Raw genomic sequence first — 20,003 nt, 5'->3', positions numbered from 1 at the left:
TATTCTGCATTATTTCTAGGTGAGAAAACATGGAATTATAAAAATTTTGTTGTCAATATAATTAAAATGAAATCTTTTGAAGAATGTGCTTTAAATTTAACATGCTGTCACTGGTGTTTTGAGAGATGCCAATTAAAACAGTATTGAGATGCCATCTCACTCTGGAAAGAATGGCTGTCATCAAGAAATCAACAACAAATGCTGGAGGGACTGTTTGGATAAAAGAACCCTTCTCCACAATTGGTGAGAGTGCAGACTGGAACAACCACTATGGAAATCAGTGTGGAAATTGCTCAAAAAAATAGGATTAGAATATCCATTCAACCCAGCTATTCCCCTTCTGGGTTTTTCCCCAGAAAATTTAAAGGCATCATATTACAGTGTTATATGTGCACCCATATTTATAGCAGCACAATTTGTCTAGCAAAATCTTGGAAACAACCAAAATGCCCGTCAACAAAGGAATGGATAAAAAAGATGTGTTTTTTAATGCAATGGAGTACTACTCAGCTATAAAGAAGGATAAACTTGAGACATTTATAGGAAAATGGATGTGGCTTGAGTCCATATTCATAAGTGAAATAAATCAGTCTCACATGTGTAAACACTGTATTGTCTCTCTCACTGTATTGTCTCTTTCACAAAACACTGTATTGTAAGAAGCTGAAAGAGACTCGCAATGTGTGGTAGATTAATGAAATGGAAAGAGAATGCTCAAAAGGAAAAAGAAACTGGAATGGGGAAAAGGAGAAAAGGAAAGGAATAGGAAAAACAGATAAAAAATGCATATGGACACAATATAGTTAAGATAACTATTATTAATTACTATTAGCTCATTGAAAGGAAAGGTATATGTCTTTACTGTTTGATCTATTTATTCATACCTGTATCTTTAATCTGAGCAACTACTTTGAAAATAACAATATCAGTGTACTAGCCATTGTTACCCTCTGTCATGGTTTGGGATTTTATACTGGGGAACAGTGTAATACAGGACACATTTTATAATATTTTATAAGGAATCACCCAAAAATCATATACAACAAGTACAGAAAATCTGTCCACACACTGAAGACTGAAGAACCAAGCTGAGAGCCTGGAGCTCATGACAATGGCTCCCAGCAGTCCAACTAGAGGCCTAGAGTTCATGACAAAGACTTATGCTGGCTTTCTTCATGGATATGTGCTGGAAAGGCCCAAAGGTCAGTGGTGGAAGCTAGAAATTATATGCCAGTGGGATGAAGGATTTGTGGTAGCAGGCTGAGGGTTCTGAATTGGAGCCAAGAAGCAAGGCTCAAGGTAAGCACCAGAGTGCCCCCAAAAGTACCACAGCTGTCCTCAGCAACAGTGAGGTCCTGAGCTCCTCCAGCGATGAGGAAAGCTGACTTCCCATCAGGAAAGCCAACATGACAGGATTCTCCTCAAGGCTGAGCAGTACACCATCATCCCCTCCTGAGCCAGGAAGTGATGCTCAAGATGAGGACCAGAGCTTCCCAAAAATGAACAGTAGCCCTTTTCAGTGACAACTAGGTCCCAAGTTCTCCAACAACAATAGCTAAGTTCATTGGGAAATCCAGCATGACAAGGTCATCCAGCAGAACAGGCCAAGAGAACCAGCAGCTTCTAACAGCTCCAACAGCTTCCCCAAACAGCGTCCCTGACAGTGTACTGACAGATTCTCCTGTCTGCCTTTTATGGTGCTAGCAACAACCCTCAGATGGTCCTTCCACACCCAGAACCGTGCTAGTTTAATTCAGCTGGATGTAGCAAGTTGACCACCAGTTAGATATCTACTACACTCTCCTACAGTCTTGTTTTGAAATTTTATACCATTGTTTTTATTATTTTTATTTTCTTTAAAAAATAAAGTTAAGGGGCTGAATCTAAAAAAAAAAAAGTTCATGGAAAATATGCAGTAATAGTCAAGAAAATTTGGCAAAAAAACAGAGGAGTGGTGGAAGACAAACTTGTTTGACTTAATTTTAGGAAATACTATACCATAAATTTATAGTAGTCAAAATTGAGTGGCATTAGTCTTGGAGAAAAGAAGTGGAGAGAAGTTATTTAAGGATACACATATGATTTCAAATAAAAAACATGAATGAGCAAAGCATGTTGACACCTGACTGTAATCTTAGCTTCTGAGACTGAGACAGAAGGTTTATAAATTTGAACCTAAACCCAGTGGAATGGTGGTGTCTGTAATCCCAGCACTCAGGAGGATCGTTGTGAGTTCAAGACCAGCCTGGGCTACAAAGTGAGCCCAAAGCCAGCCTGAACTGCATAGACGCTCTGTCCCAAAAGTTCAAACAGACAAATGAATAAAGAAATTTGAGACAGGATCCTGTCTGAAAATAAAATAAGAAAAAGTTGGGGAATGTGGCCTGGTTAAAGTGCCCATGATTTCAACTTCCCATTCAGAAGTGGTGGGGAAAGATAGTCCAATAAATCGTTTTAAGGAAGTGGAATATCTGCATAGAAAATACTAAAGTTATACCTTTATTTTAGAGCTCAAGATAGACTTTAGAGCAACTCAAATAGACTATAGAGTTAGTCAGTGTTACAACTATGAAATCTCTTAATTGAGACAAGAAATAGAACCTTATTTTGTAATCTTAGGAAAACAGGATTAACTTATGTAGAACATAAAACACTACAGAACTTATAGGAAAACATGTGATTGTGGAAGGTAAGTGATAGCAAGCCAGGCAAGGTGCCACATGCCTAAAAATCCTAGCTACTCAGAGGAGTGAGGCAGCAGCATTTCAAATTAAAGGCTAGCTTAGGCAGCATAGTTTTTTTAAAAAATAATTTTATTGAGAAACAAATAGCAATGAGATAGTTTCAAAACTGATCAGTGGGACAGTTTCAATAATTAATACATTGCATATTGTTGTCTTCTTAGTGGTTATTCATAGTACAAGGTGCAGACATGATATTCTGTCCACAAATACTATTAGTACAAATCTTTCTATTCATTGAATTAAGAGAAAGTAGTTGTATATCTATCCTATTTTGAATATACAGATACAAAATGGTCCTTCATTTGTATCCCCTTTTTTTTGTTTAGTTTTGTCAGAGATGGGTATTGCATTGTTATTTAAATATTGTAGGTGTGTGAATTCAGCAAAATATTCCAATATAGTCCAGTAGTCCATAATAGTAGTTGGTTTTCCGTAGGACTGGCAATGTCAGTTGTTGAAGCATTGTTAGACCTCATCTAAAAACAAACAAACAACCCTAAGCAAAAGTAAAAAATTACTAAACACCATCAGTAAAACTAAAGTACAGAGGTAAGACTAATTTGTTGAGCTAATTCAGTACCATTTGATTTTCTCCTCTTACATAGTCAAAAGTATGAGAGTGATTATATGATGCTCCTTGAAGTACAAGTGTAAAATAGTAATACTCTGCAAGTATCTTTCATTTGTCTCTAGCATCCACATAGTTTTAGTTTACAATTACTATACAACTAAAGTTTGATGTTTGTCTGTGGACCTGTTGGTGAGACTTTGTGGAGGTTATTGGACTTGAATTTGCTAGAAGCATCATTGAGTTAAAGTCTACCATAAGAAAACCATGTTAAACAGTCTGAGATGTTCTGAAAATCTCATTTATAGATAATGAGGTCATCTAATAGGGCCAATAAATGAATTGATAATGCACTGTAAATTTCATTTTCCTCTTACAATGAATCTTTTTCATCTAAATTAACAATAATACACTGTGTTCTATATTTCTTATTCATCACATTTCATGCCGAAGGTTAACAATTTTATAATCTATATTGAATATCATATAAATTAATGTTATAGATCTAGACAAATATCTTTTTCACACTCAGTAAATACGATGAGAAAGAAATTAAGTAACTTCTCACACCCTCGGCCTAACATGTCATGAACCGTGTTTTTTGTGCATTTTCATTCTGTGATCATAAAGCATAAATATCCTTTACTTATAGTCTATGTTGAACATTCACAGTACTTGAAAGATTATTTCTTGACAAGATTTATTAAGCAACTTGTAGCATACAATTTATTTTACTGTTCACCAAGACTGAAAAATATTTCTATTAGGTTTATGATTTTGATTTTTGTACTCCCTTTTTGTTAGGCAAAACGCTTTTTCTCTTAAGCTTTCTTCTTCCCTTTTCATCGCCTCTTTTCTGGTGTACCCACATGATCATCTCACAAATTTTTGATGTTCCTTTCTTCAGTCCCTCCATTTTCCCAACAGCTTCCCTGGTCCAGAAGTATTGATTGAGCAGACTAAAGCGCCTGCTTAGGCAGAGCACAGTGGCCGGGGTTCGATCCCTGGTTTGCAGTGCTGGCCCTGCCCCCAGGGCATGCTGAGATGGCCACTGAGACTGGCTGTGGTGGTGTGCACCTGTCCCAGTGCTTGGGAGGCTGAAAACAGGAGACTCACTACAAGTCAGATCTACGTAGTGAGACCCTGTAGACCATATAGACCCTGTCCTAAAGAAATACTGATTGACTGAGTTCTCTTCCTTCTCCTGTCTTGTGAGCTGGGTTTTCTAACTAATTGTATAGCTACTCTGGATATTTTTCTTCCCTACTCTGCTTATTACTGTCACTTTATTAATACCTGTTATTATATGGGCTCTTTTTATTCCTGCTTCGTGTTTGATCAGTTTCATAGCAGCTTAAACATAAACATTCTACTAGCTCATGCTGTAGTCTACAGAATCTTGATACAACTTTTAACGGTTTTTTAGAAGTAAGGTTTAAAATGCTTGATACTTAAGGATGTTCTTATGTGAGCAAGCTAAGAATGATCTTGACATAATGAAGAAAGCTTTGTGAAGAGACTAGACTGTTTCTTAGCTGGTGAGTAAGCTTAACGATTATAAATGATTTCATTTACTGCTGAAAAAGATTTCTAGTTTGAAATAAGATTAATTTTGTTTTTCTCGAAGCTCATCCAAAATAACATTGTATAAATTTGTCCTCAAAGTGTCCTGAATCCATTGAACTAGCACATTTTTCTATAGTATATAAAGTAGTCATGTCTTTTAAATGGTATAAATTGTGAAAAATACAAACAAAATAAGCAAATAATTTTGTAATACTACATTTTAAAAAATAATATAGTTCCACCAAAAGAAAAAGAAAAAAAAAAAAGGTAGGGGCCGGGGAGATGGCTCAGTAGATTAATCCCTGGTTCCGAAAAAACCAAACCAAACCAAACCAAAACAAAACAAAACAAAAACAAACTAGTCCCTTTGAATATAGATACATTATGGCACATGTTCATATTTTGATATTTATTTTGTCTCTTTAAGTAGACAAGACAGATAAATTTCTGGTACCTAATGTTATTATAATTAAAGCACATTACTTCCAACATCCCAATATACTAGTAAAAATTGTAAAAATTAGCCCAAAGTCCTTTATAATTGGACATATTGAGAGCACTTACATATTATGCTAATTATGAAATTTGTTGATTATTTGTGCTAATTTTACCCTTGTCCATTTCTTTACAATTTTACCATTTCACTGTTTATTAAAATTCAAAAAAGGTGAGAAATGTTTGTTCATTCTCTTTGGAAACACTTCTGAAAATTTATGTTAAAGAAGGCAATGAAATTAAGAGGTATAGTGAATTTCATGTAGAGTTCACTTAATAATCTCCTCCAAGGTGATCATCCAACATAATTGTTTAACTATTTCCAGACGTGTATGGGAAATAAAGTTATTGGGGTGTGTAATGAAATGATTGCTTGAGAATGTTAGTTTTTCCATCTCCATCAGAAATGCTTATCTGAATGTTTCCTTCACTAAGGTAGTGGCAATTAAAATAGAAAACAAGTTTGTAATGCATAATAATTTAGCAAATACTTGCACAGAATTAATATTTAACATGATTACAATCTCAAATGATATTTGAAGAACTAGAATTCCTTATTTTTAAAGAGAAAATAGAAGCCAAATTAAAAGTGTCACCCATGGCTTCAAACCCATAGGGTGGGTATCAGTGCTACATTAAACAGCATTAAAAGTGATATCTTCATCTTACAGTGATACATATTTTTGTGATTTTATATTTTTAATTCATTTGTCAACATTTACAATATAACATGAATTTTACAAATATTCATGAGACATCATTTGATTGTCTAGTAATCATCAAATACTAGCCATATATTTAACCTATGCTGGTTTATTGAAGGAATATGCTAGTATCTAGACAGTGTTGGTGCTCTGCATGTGCTAAAGTGGGTGGCCTAGAGTTCTGCCGTGTTCGTTTTCTGTCTTCCGATGAGGTCATAAGCCTATGTGGACTAACACTATGGACATAGTATTCTCCCTGCACCTGTCTGCTTTGGGGGTAAAAGAGAATGTTTCTGTGGCCTTTCAGTGTACATTTGTTCATAAAGGTGAAGCTCTACTGTCAGAGAAACCTACAAAATCAAATGCCAGTTTCTAAATTTGGAAGTAAACACAACATTTCTCACAGATCTTAAATATCACTGGTGAAATGAGAGGTATACACAATAACTGTAGTTACTTTTCCCTTTTGCTTTTCCTTTTCTTCCTTCCTACCTTGTTCTCTGCCCTTGAAATGAATTCCTTCCCAAACACTGAATGGAATGTTCATTTTTTCACCACAACTAAATTGTTTCAAGGGCCTCTTACATCCAATTTCTGAAAACCATGAATACTGGATAATAAAGCAAATTGTATTACTTTCAAAATGTGCCATAATTCAGTATTTTCATTATTTAATTTGGCCATCTATTCCCTGTGTCATTTCCTTAACTTGTTCATTAATGTGAAAGCTTGTGTTCTTTTTACTGTCAAGTCTCCATTTGAACGTGAGACTTATATTGCTGTCCTTGTTGAGTTAGCCCAGATCTGTTCAGATTTCCTTTCTAAGACTCTTGATATTTTCTGTTTCATTTCTCCTTTAATTATAGAATCTCATGAATTTAAGGGATCCTTGATGAGCATTTATTGTGCCTGCTTATGGATGAAACAATTGGGATTTAAAGATAAGATCTGCATGCATGCACGGTTTTGTTTTTGAGTCATCTGATAATCTTACCAATTACCCATTTGTTTAATTATACAGGCTTATGCCATGCATTTTTCTATACTTGATTACTTAAAATTCTCCCAAAATCTCTTCTAGATTCTTATTTTATACAAATGAAGTTATTATTTAAAGAAAATAATTGATTTCCCTGACATAGAAATAGACAGTATCTTACAAGGATTTAAAACTATAAAAAAATCTAAATTAACAGATTTTACCATCTGACTATATTGATCTCTTCAAAGGAAACCAGTTGGAAGGAAGGATAAGTTTATAAGCCATGTGATGCTACTGGTATTAATAAGACTGGAGAGCAAAAAGAAAGAATAGTCTCATAGAATAAAATAAATTACACATTTTTAAGAGAAACTAAATATTACTGTAATAATAATAATGTTATTGATACTATTTTGTTATGCTGGGGATTAAATGTAGTGCCTCAGGCATGCCAGGTAAGGGCTTTACCATTTACTAATTTCCTCAGCCCCAGAAACCAAATTTTTCATCAGGCTTAAAAAGAAATAGTGGATTGATGACAAAATTTATGTAGAGAAAACAATGAGCAACATAATAAGGTAATACAAATAGGGAGAATTTTAATGGATTGTTAGTGCTGCTGTCTGAAAATATTTATATTAAAGTTTAGAAATTACTAATGGAATAATTATATATGCTTATCAGAATTTCACTTTTATCTAAATTATGACAAGGAAGCACTTAGTTTAAACAGATGAATAGCTGTATTACAAAAAGGAATATTTTTAAATGGTAAAGATTTGTCTTCCATGGGGCCAACGAGATAGCTCAGAGGACTAAAGCACCTGCTTCAACAAGCACAGGGGCCATAGTTGGATCCCGGCCCCATCCCTGGGTGTGAAGAGCCAGCCAGCAAGATCTGGCATGATGGCGCAAGCCTGTAATCCCAGCACTGGGGAGGCTGAAAACAGGAGGATCACCACAAGTCCGAGCTCCATAGGAAGACCCTACAACAACCAAATACATTAAAAAAATAATAAAATAAAGATTTGCGTTCCATTATTGAATGTAATATTTGTAGTTTTCTCATTAGATGCCCTCTGTGAGACTGAGGAAGTGCCCTTCAACTTTAGTTTACTGAGATTATGTTTGTGGGGTGTGTGTGTGTGTGTGTGTGTGTGTACGTGCGCACACATACGATTTTTACATTTTAGTCATGAATGGATACTGAATTTTATCAAATGCTTTTCTAGCATGTACTGAGGTCATAATATAGTTTTTCTTTATGGTAAATATTATGGATTATACTTATGGTTTTGTAATAATATTAGGATAAACTATCTGCAAATAATTATTGGATCCATTTATATATTGTAAGATTTTTTAATATTTATGTATATGAGAAATTAATTTGTGCAGGTCTTGTTAAATTTTCCAGTTTTGTTCTCAGGGCTAGGCTAGTTCAATTAAAAACAACTGAGAGTTGTTCCCTTATTCTCTATTTTTTAAATCATTTGTGCTAGATTGGCATTTTTTGCTTCCTTGAAATATTTCTGAAAACTAACCATTGAAGAAGCCATTTGGGCATAGAGTTTCCTTTCTGGGAATAAATTCAATTTCATGTATGTGTGATTTAGGCTTTATTTTCTTTGGGGGCTGCAATTTTGTATCTCTTAAGGACTTTGTCTATTTCATCAAAGTAGTTGAATTTTTTGATGTTGTCTGTATTATGTATTTTATCTACCTTTAAGTTGTATAGTAATGTTTCTTCTTTATTGCTTGAAATTTATAATTTATGTCCTTTTTTTCTTTTTGAGGAGTCTACCTTGATGTCCGTCATTTAGTTTTTCTATTGTTTTTATAGTTTTTTGTCTCTTTTGGTTTTTATTTTTTATTATTTCCTTCCTTTGACGTATTTTAGGTTTAGTTTATTTATTTCTAGTTTCTTAAAAGCCTTTCTTTCTTTCTTTTTTCTTTCTTTCTTTCTTTCTGTCTTTCGTTCGTTCTTTTTATATTTTAGGAAAGGGTCTACAAGGTGCTCAGGGTCTCACTACTAGATCAAAATCATAGGGATCCACCTGTGTACAGCCTCCCAAGAGCTGGGATTACAGGTGTGCGTCACCACGCCCAGTCTCCATTGCTCTCAGCATGCCCCAGGGGTGGGGCCAGTACAGCAGGCCTGGGCGTTGAACCCCTGGCCCCAGTGCCTGCTTGCAGGCACTTTTTAACCTGCTGAGTTATTTGGCTGACCCTTAAAAGTATAACTTTAAATTATTATTTTAATATTTTTCCTGCATATGTGTGTACATACATGTATAAGTTTAATATTAAAACTGCTAAGTTTTCTGCTATGTGTAACATACATATATAAATAAAAAAAGTTAAAACTCCCAAGTTTCCTCTAAGCATCTCTAGGTATACTCCACCAATTTTTATGCATTTTAACATTTAATTAAAAACGCTTTCTAATTTCTTTTTTGATTTCTTCTATGGAACATAGATAATACTAACAAGGTTTTATTTTATACAACGTGTGAATTCTCTGATATTTCATGGTCTTTGATTTCAAATTTAATTTTTTTCTCAGAGATCATGTGTTAAGTACTGCGCACTTACCAGTTGTGCCGGTGGAGCTCTTCACAGAGCACATTCTGTATTTTCCTAATCCTTTTAAATTAATTAAGACTTGTTTTAGTCTTCAGCATTTGTGCTTTCATAGTGCATACCCAGGTCTATTTTGCTGTGATTACAGGAAAATCTTTTGAGTCGACTTTGGTCATAATTTCTTTATCCTTACTGATTTTTTGATTTTTTTTCATCTCTTACTTACAAAAAAATAGAATGTTAAACTCTCCATTTGTAACTAATGTTGTTTTTTTTTTTTTCAATTTTATCAATGATTGCATTGTGTATTTTGACATTTTCTCCTTAGGAGCAAAGATATGTGAGATTTATTTATTTATTTATAATTTTCTTCTCTTTAAAAATTATTTGGTTGTTGCAGGGTCTCACTGCACAGCAGCTTGGACTTGTGATGATCCTCCTGCTTTTAGCCTCCCTGTAATCACCACTGAGATTACAGATGTGCGCCACTGTGCAGGCACTCTGGCTGGCTCAGCCTGCCCTGGGTGCGGGGCTGATGCAGATGTGGTGCCAGGGATTGAACCACAGTCCCTGTGCCTGCCTAAGCAGGTGCTTTAGTCCACTGAGCTATTTCGTCAGCCCCTGATAATTTTCTTGATGAATGTCTTTTTATCACTATTAATAATTACCTTTCTTTCTTTCTCCTTTTTTTTTTTTTTTTTTTTTTTTTGCATTTGAACTCAGGGCTTTGCGCTTGCCAGGCAGGCTTTCTGCTGCTGATCTATGTCCCTGGCCCAGTAATATTATTTTTCCTGAAATGTACTCTGACTGATACTAATATTGCCACATTTCACCTTTCTTATGGTTGGTGTTTGCAAGGTTTATCTGCAGTCTTTTATTTCTAACCTATTTATCTCTGTATGTTTAAATTGTGTTATGCTAGGTAATATATAGGTGATATAGAAGGAAATATAACACTCAACCTGCTAGATGTCAGAGACACTGAGTTTGTGTCCCCTGAAATGAAAGAATGAATTCCAAAAGACAAAGCTAGGAAAAGTTTATTGGGGAACAGTAGTTTCTGAGAGACAGGAAAGTCCCAAAAGTGGGTGTCACTCAGGCAAAGTCACAAGGTGGGTGCAACATGGATCAATCTATATTCAACCCATAAGATTACACGTATAGCTGCTGAGCTAGAATTGATCCAATATTGAAATGGTTACATGGCCAGAGGGTATAGCAAGAACAAAGGCATTTTGGGGAAGAGACGAATCCCGATGCTGTGGTCACCATCTGGGCAACTGATGTCTCACTGGACTTCCTGGAACAAGGCAGTGCTATTTATAGTATAATTCCAAGTCACTGTTTAACCTTTAGGGAGGTATGCGGGCCTGACCATTCTGTCTTTATCCTGCGGCCTGTTCTTCAGGTGTGCCTCTAGCTACAATTCTTTCTTTATTGTTTTTTTCTGCTGACTTTTTGCAAGCTGAGTCCCTCTCACTGTTTGTTAATTATTATCTAACTTAGCTGCCTATAATATATGGGATCTCACTTTTTTATCTATTCCAATCAACTGGATTTAAATCTTGTACATTCGGTGTAATTATTCATAAAGTTAAATTGTGCTGCGGCACCTTGTTTTTGTTTATCCTACACATTCTTCTTTTATGTCCTTTACTTCTCCCTTCTACTGGATCTGTTCTTAAAGATTCTTTCTTTGCTATTGACAGTTACTTTTTTCTTTAGTGTTAGCTCAAGAATTTTATTGTGTGTAAGTTTAATTTATTACAATCTTTATTCAACTACTAGTGTATCACTTTAATGTACAACAGTATTGTGAAAGTGTATTTTAACTGCACTTTTGTGCTATTTTTTCATACAGACATTTCTTCTACATATATTAGACACATTATATTCTGTGATATTTAGTTTCCTTTTTTAGAGAATTGAGTTAATAAAACATTTAAGAGAAAATACTATAATTTACCTACCAATTTAATATTTCTAGTGCTTCTCATTTATTTGTATAGGTTTCTATCTGGTATTATTTTTTCAGATGGAAGAACTTTGAATTACCTTCATTGGATGTCTCCTAGAAAAATATTTTCTCATCTTTTGTTTGAAATTTTTTTTGGGGGGTGGGGAGACAGTTCAATGGCATAAGCAGTTGACTGGCAGAAAGTAAAAAGAGGAGGGAGGAAAGAAAGAAAGAAAAGAAAAAAGAAAAGAGTTTTTGGTTTTTTTCCTAATTTTTGAACAATATCTCACTGGTTATAGAAATCCAGGTTAACTTTTCTGTCTTAGTACTTTAAAGATGTTTCAGCTGTTTTAGGCTTGTATTATTTTTAGGTTTCAGTCATTTCAATAGTCTATCCTGGATGTTAGGCTTCTTTATTTTCTGTCTACTTTATAACTTATAGCTTTATTTTTGATTTTTACAGCTTTAATTGTGGTATACCTTGTTCTGATTTTCTTTGTGCATTATGTACATTGAGCTTCTTAGATCTCTGCCTTAATAGTTTAAATGAATTTTGGAAGAAATACTACCCCTCTTCGTATGTATTTTCTTTTATTTCTTTTCTTTATCCGGGACTCCTATTGTTCTATTTTATATTATTTGGTAGTATCCCATAAACCATTGATTTTTTAAATTATATATTTTATGAACTACTGGACTCTTCTAGAATATTTTGCAGAGTTAACACACCTATAAGATTCAAATAACGGAACTAAAAAAAAGGAGATACAGATTAATGTCCATTTTCTATCTGTGTATTCAAAATGGTTAGGATAGATATATAGTTGCATTCTCTTAATGAATAGAGGGATTTGTTCTAATGGTGTTTGTAAATAGGATATCAAGTCCACATTTTGTACAGCAATTAACCACTAGGAAGAATGTATACAGTGTGTTAATTATTGAAACTGTCCTACCAGTTTGGTTTGAAACTGTCTCATTGCAATTTGTTTCTCAATAAAATTATGGGAAAAATAAAATAAATTATATATTACCCATGTTAAAGTCTCTGTTTCATGTCAGTTCTTTCTAGATATGTTTCTATTATTTTTTTTCTTTTTAACTATAGAGTTACATTTCCAACTTTGATTAATTTTTTTCTTCTAGTTATACATATTTAACTTTTTATTAGATACTGGGCATTCTGACTTGTATGGAGTTTTATGTCTATACATTGCTGTCTGCCTTTAAACATCTTTTTGAAAGAAGTTAAGTTTGTTGTGATCAGCTTGATGCCCAAGGCTCATTAACTTCATGGCACATTCCTGGTGTGCTCTTCACTTTAGAGCTGGTTCAGCTGTTTGACTAAGGAGGTCTCAGCCGTTTGGTGTGTCTACAGAATGCTCTCAGTCTTTTAGGAACCTGAGTATCTATGACTTCTGCAGATATGCAGCTTAGTGTATTCCACCAGATTCAGAGAGATCTCTGTTCATAATTCTGCTTTTAGTTTACTACCTAAGTCCGTCTCTGATTCTCTGCCCCAAATGTGACCTGCCTTCTAGCTAAAGGTTTCCCAATTCCAGTTTCTATCTCCTTTTTATGTCTCCTCCTGCTCTGGAAGCGCAGAAAATGTGTACAGGTTAGCAGCTGGGATCATGGCAATTTCCACTTGATTTCTCTTCTCCTGAGAATTCCAGTTTTATGGTGCTGTTGTTGAGCAACTAAATTACTATATTCTACATATTTTTTCCTGTTTTCTATTTGGTTTTAGTGGGAAGACGTTTTGGGTGGTATTTACTCCAGTGTGTCCAGAAGTTGTTTTTATTTACACACATAATGTCTTAGTTCACATTTTAAAATTCTAAGAGCAGTGTACACATGCACAATAAAGAGGGTGGACCCCTCCCTTCTCTACCTCTTCTCATGACACTCAAAGCAATTACTACCCAGCCTGGATAGTGGCGCAGAACTGTAATTCCAGCGTTCTAGGAGGCTGAGGCAGAAGCATGGCAAGTTTGGTCCCAGTGTGGGCAAATTTTTGTATAAGTTTGTATGTATATTCATATGCTGGTTTGCATTTATATGTGCATACCCACATTTGAGATATAGTTGTATACATAAATTTACTTTTATATCTAAACAAATCAAATCACACTAAGAGTATTCTGCAAGATACTTTTTTACTTGGTAATTTTTTAGGGATCCTGCTATTAAAATGTATATAAATCATACTTTATTCTTTTAATATCAACCATATATTTGATGGAATGATTTTCTGCAATTCATTTGACTCCATTTTTTGTAGGCATTATGGTGCTTCCTTCTAGGTTTTTATTCTTATAAACTATATTTGAAAAAATATTATTCACCACTCTTTAAACTTGCAAATATTCCTGTATAATTCAAACATGTCAAGTGATATGCTTTTTTATAAACTACCTTCCAAATTTATCTGAAGACCAATGTTATCTGAAGAAAATTATTTCTCATTTTATAATAAAGTATGCCTATTTTCTTAAATCGTTAATGATTAATACATTCTCTTTGGTAACTTACAATTCTAATGTGAATGATAATTATCTTTCAATTTGAAATTCTCTGATTTAAGTATTCTACTTCTGAAATCTGCATCTAATTTTTGTAATTTTAATTTTGCAACATTCTTACTGATATACTGTACCCATTTTCTATTTCTTTTATCTCTTACTCATTTATAGTAGCCAGTTGTATGCAGGATACTATGCTAAATATGCTGTAATCCATGTGCTTCAGCATCTTTTTTGAGTTTTTGAACTTTGTTTATATTGGTGTCTGCCCAACACATTTGTATTTTTTTGTTAGTTAAAATATGACTAGTGCTTTTGTTTTCTGACTCATATATTTAGGAATGTTTCCATTTGAAGATTATAAATATTTGCTCAGTTTTATTTTATTTTACTATTAGTTTTTAATTAAACTAAAGTATGTTGATATATTTATATGTATTATATAATACACATTTTGAATTTTTTAAATTTTTAAAAACATACTTGTTTACCCAGGCATGGGGCATCATACCTGTAATCCCAACACTGAAGAGGCTGGGGCAGGAGGATCACCACAAGTTTGAGGCCATCCTGGACTACATAGGAAGACCTTGTCTAAACAAACAAGCAAGCAAGCAAACAAACAAACAAATGGTTCTTGTATATACTAGATTACAGCAAAAATTTGTTCAAAATGATGAACCTATATTTGCATATTATTACTACTCAGAGTTCTTAATTTATATTAGAGTTTGTTCTTGAGGTCGGTAATGTGTTTATACAAGAATCAGAGAGAGAGAGAGAGAGAGAGAGAGAGAGAGAGAGATCATTAATTTTACTGCTAAAAAAATCTGTGTGTGCTATTTCATTCTTCCGTACCATCAAGCCCCAGTGATCTTTTTAGGGTGTCTATAATTTTTCATTTTTGAGAATATTGTAGTTGGAATACAGTTTGTAGCCCTTGAAAATTGGATTCTTTCACATAGCAATATGCATCTAAGTTTTTCTGAGTCATTTTATATCTTTAAAAGCTCACTTCTTTTTAATGCTGCATAATACTCCATTTTCTGAATATTTAATTTATCTATTTGCCTACTTAGGTTGCTTCCAAGTTTGGGTAATTATAAATAAAGCTGCTATCTACATGTATGTGTATTCTATCATGAATTTACTACTTGGATAAATATTAGGAAGCATGACTGTATTATCTATGTTCAGTTGTAGAAGAAGCTATCAGTTTGTCTTCCGGAATATGTGTACCAGTCTACATTTCCTCCAGTAATGAATGTGAATTCTGTTTTTTCTATATCTATATGATTATTTGCTACTGTCTTTGTGAATTTTGGCCATTCTGATTGGATATTCTTGATTTTGATATCTCACTCTTGTTTTGATTTTCTTTCTCTGATGACATGAGGTGCAACATCTTTTCATATGCATATGAGCACCTGTATGTCTTTGTGACGTATCCCTGAAGATCTTTGGCCCTTTCTGTAACTGAGTGGCTCATTTTCTTTTTCTTTTCTTTATTTTATTTTATTTTATTTTAGGGAAGGGTCTACAGGGTGTTCAGGGTCTCACTACTAGATCAGATTTGTAGTGATCCACCTGTTTACAGCCTCCCAAGAGCTGCGATTACAGGTGTGCACCCCCATGCACACCATTCTCACTTGCTGTCTCAGTGTGCCCTGGGGGTGGGGCTGGCATGGTCATTTTCTTATTGTTAATTTTAATAATTCTTATCAAGTTTTAGAAAATTTATCTAATCAGATATAATTGTTTGCTAGGATTTTTTTTTCTCATCTGGTGGTTTATCTTTTCAGTATTTTAAATCTATTTTATTTGGGAGAAGGTTTTAATTTTATTGAAATCCAAGCTTATTGTCTGCAGCCATGCCACCCTGAACACGCTCGATCTCGTCTGAAATCCACACTTATCAATTCTTTCCTTCTCAGGTCACACCATTGGTGTTATGTCTAAACAGTTATCACCAACCCAATGTTGTCAAAATTTTAATTTAATAGTACGTTCCATAAAAATACTTATTACTCTTAAAAATATAATGTCTTTTTCGTGTTAAATTTCAAGTGTTCAATTTTTTTTGTTTTGGTTTGATTTATTCTCATTATCTCTCTCTTTCTCTTTCCCTCTCCACACACACATATAAGTTCATAATGTACTTTAGAAGTTTTTAAGTAAGAATATTAATTTTTATATCATTTCTGAGTTTCACACTTAATAAATTATCCAGTGTTCTATATAAAAAGAAATTAATTAATTCATAATTTTATGGTACAATGACCTGAAGAGGAATGCTCAACAGTTTTACTTTACAAGGTTGAGAGTAATGTGTTTAGTGAGTAATGAGTACTGCTATATTTGTATGTTGTTATGCAAATCACTTTGAACAAATTTTTGCTGTAATCTAGTATAGACAAGAACCATTTGTTTGCTTGCTTGCTTGTTTGTTTAGACAAGGACTTCCTATATAGTCCAGGATGGCCTCAAACTTGTGGTGATCCTCCTGCCACAGCCTCTTCAGAGTAATGTACTGCTTTTTTTAATGTCTGAGTAAGCAATACATATATGCTTACCTGAAAAAGCTATGTGTGTATGTGTATCCACACATAGGTATTTGTGTGTGCACTCACACATATTTGCTTACATTTCCAAGAAAAGTTTAAAAGGATAAACTCAAAATTAATTAAAATGATTAATTTTAATTGATTAATTTTAATTAATTAACTGGCTTTAGTGGGAAGGCGTATCCTAGAAGCTCTATGATAGGAAGCAAAGCATGTATCCCTACAAAAATGTTGCAAATGGATTTCCATTTTCTGTTGATTTTTAAAAAAAAGAGGTTTGGACCTATGTTGTTTATTTATTATTTCTTGCCTATATCTTGTAATATGAGAAACTACTTTGGCAGTAACAATACACAATGTACTAACCATTGTTACTCCTAAAATCTTGTTTTGAGATTTTGTACCATTGTTTTTATTTTTTTTCTTTAAAATAAAATAACTGATGTAAAAAAAAATAAAATATGTTGCAAAATTTATTCAGCATAAATAACATAGTATTGAAATTAGCCATTCTCATGTGTATAAGTGTAGTAGAGGAACCCCTGAAGTGGGTAACCAACACTGTATATTATTTCTCTCATGTCTACCACTCACCAGTGTCCTAATATTTGTTTTGCAGGTACAGCAGGTACAGACTGTACAGCAGGTACAACATGTCTACCCCGCTCAGGTGCAGTATGTCGAAGGAAGTGATACTGTCTATACCAATGGAGCAATGTGAGTTTGTGTGTGGGTGTCTTCCTAATTGTCCCATTTAAACAGAAATAGTGCACTTTCTCACACATCCTTTGACTCCCAGATTGTTTCCTTCTTTTTATAATTTAACAGAAACAGAGTTACTGAAATGAAATTGATATTTGGAGCTTTGTCTGTATTGATTAAGACTATCAACTCATTTTCCATTCTCTTTACCCTGGTAGAATATTTTAAATTACTGAAATTTTTATGCAGGTCAGTAGTTTTCCCTGGGTTGAAAAAAAGCTTATACCCTTTAAATGATTTCTGTAGTTCAGTAATTCATGGTTTCTATATTTAGTGAATTCTGTATTTTGAAAATAGATTATAAAATCTGTACTTTTGGGTTACATTTAAGTTGAAATTTTGTTAGTATACTTAGATTGTAAATTAGTATAAAACTAGAATATTGGGATTGTATCCTTTTTACATTTATTAAATAGATAGTGAATCTTAGTTTTTCAAGTTCCCTGTACCTGAACCTTCCATCTATAATAATGTAGCTTCCAAATTTGTCAGGCTTTCCACCCACTTTAGATTAAGAGCAAGGATGTTATAAAGGGATTAAGAATTTTTGCAAGTCATTAGGATTTTTTTTAACCTGGACTTTTATTGTTGTTATTTTAGTGTTTCTTACAACCTGTTGGCTTTCTGGGTTTACCTGAAATGAATTCTCTCACTGATTTTTTTCTTTTTATTTTATTTTAAAGAGAATAAAAAATAATAAAAAGAATTAGAAACAGTACAGAATTTGAATAAAAGGATGATAGGAATTGAGCAATGGTTGTTATATTGTATATTGTTATCTTCAAAGTAGTTATTCAGATTACCAGATATAAGCATCTAAAATTGGTCAGAGCAAAAAAAAATTAAGCATTAACTTTCAATAAGCCAATAGAAATTAGTAGTACAATAATCTTGTGTGTGTGTGTGTGTGTGTGTGTGTGTTTGTATTTTTCTCCCTGCCTTTTTTGTTTATTTTCTCCTTTCACTCAACCAAGTTGTTCTTTACTTTTGAGTTTTTCTTTCCCTTTCACAATATCTGTTTTACCTTTCAGATTTTACTTACTCTTTTAGGTTCTTAAACTAGGGAGATAATATCATTTTTACACTTGTGCATCTGATTTATCTCACTTATGAGTGTGATCTCTAATTGTATTCATTTACATATAAAACACTTGAGTTTATCTTTATAGCTGAGTAGTACTTCATGATATAACAATACCAGATCTTCTTTATCCATTCCTCAGTTGGTGGGCATTTGGATTGTTTCCAGTATTTAGCTATGACAAATTGCACTGCTGCAACATGGATGAACATATATTGCTGTGGTATGATGTTTTAAGTTCTTCTCGAAAAATACTTATAAGGGGAATAGCTAGGTTAAATGGTACCTCCAATACTGGTGTTTTGAGGAATCTCCACACAGATTTCCATAGTGGTTGTAAGAGTCTACACTCCCACCAACAGTGGAGAAGGGTTCTTCTTCCCCCCTAGTCTTTATGACTGACTGATTTCTTGATGCTAGCCATTCTTTCCAGAGTGAGATGGAATCTCAGTGTTGCTTTAATTTGCATTTCTCAAATGACCAGTACTGTTGAATATTTTTCTATATATTTATTTGCCTTGTATATTTCTTCATCTGAGAATTTGCCTATTTTTGATTGGGTCTTTGAATTTTGACAACTTGATTTTTTTTTTTAATTCTTTATATTTGTTAGATAGAAGTCCTTTGTATGAGGGACTAAACATTTCTCCCACTCTGAGATTTTTTACTTTAGGTGATTACTTTTTTGATGTGTAGAAACTTTTCAATAAGATGAGATCCAAGTTATTGATTATTTGAAGTATTATCTGTGCAGTATGGTTTTTGTTCAGTAACTCTCGCCTATCCCATGTCTCCAATATTTCTACCTACTCTCTCTTTCAGTAGATTTAGTTTTTCTGTTTTACTATTCAGGTCTTTGATCCATTTGACTTTAGTGTGTAGTGTAGCCATGGGTCTACTTTTAGTCTTCAGCATATGGCGAGCCAGTTTTACTGGGACTGTAAAGAGGCTGTCTTTGTTCCAGTGAACATTTTTGGCCCCATTATCAATGATAAGGTGAATGATTGTGTTTATAGTTATGTCTATATCCTCTCATCTGCTCCATTGATCCTCAGGGTTTTTTTTTTCCAGTACCATGATGTTTTATTACAGTGACTTTGTAGTACAATTTCAGTTAGGGATTATGTTACCCTTTCCTTACTTTTGTTGCTTAGAACTTCTTGCTATTCTAGGTCTTCTCTGGTTCCAAATGAATTTTAGAAATATTTTCTGTAGTTCTGTGAGGTATACTAATGGTAGGAGTATGGCTGCTTTCATAGTGTTGGTTTTTACTATCCAAGAACAAGAAATATCTTTGCCTTTTCTGATATCTGCTTCAATCTTCTTTTTCAGTGTACTGTAGTTTTGAATGTATAGGTCTTTTTCCCTCTTTGTTAAGTTCATTCCTAAATATATCATTTTTTTCCAACTATGAAGTTTGTAGCTGCCATAATTTCTCTCTCAGTGAGTTTGTTGTTTGTGTAAAGGAATGC

General features: G+C 33.6%; 1 protein-coding gene across 5 annotated transcripts in view; it reads left to right on the top strand.

Moving 5' to 3' along the window:
- The window catches only part of Rfx3 (regulatory factor X3), a 285,362-nt gene that overhangs the window by 143,565 nt on the left and 121,794 nt on the right, over positions 1–20,003 (top strand). For all 5 annotated transcript variants that reach the window (XR_002822343.1, XM_023721954.1, XM_023721953.1 and 2 more), the window contains exon 3: positions 17,308–17,405. Coding sequence is in view for 4 of the 5 variants with exons in the window: in XM_023721954.1 (XP_023577722.1) it covers positions 17,308–17,405 (98 nt within the window). In the remaining variant the exon portion in view is untranslated. The remainder of the gene's footprint in view (positions 1–17,307; positions 17,406–20,003) is intronic.

The sequence above is a fragment of the Octodon degus genome, unplaced genomic scaffold (assembly GCF_000260255.1).
Source record: "Octodon degus isolate 3935 unplaced genomic scaffold, OctDeg1.0 scaffold00087, whole genome shotgun sequence".
Classification (NCBI taxonomy): domain Eukaryota; kingdom Metazoa; phylum Chordata; class Mammalia; order Rodentia; family Octodontidae; genus Octodon; species Octodon degus.
The sequence above is the reverse complement of the archived record's forward strand: the minus strand, read 5'-3'. Positions and strand labels throughout refer to the sequence as shown.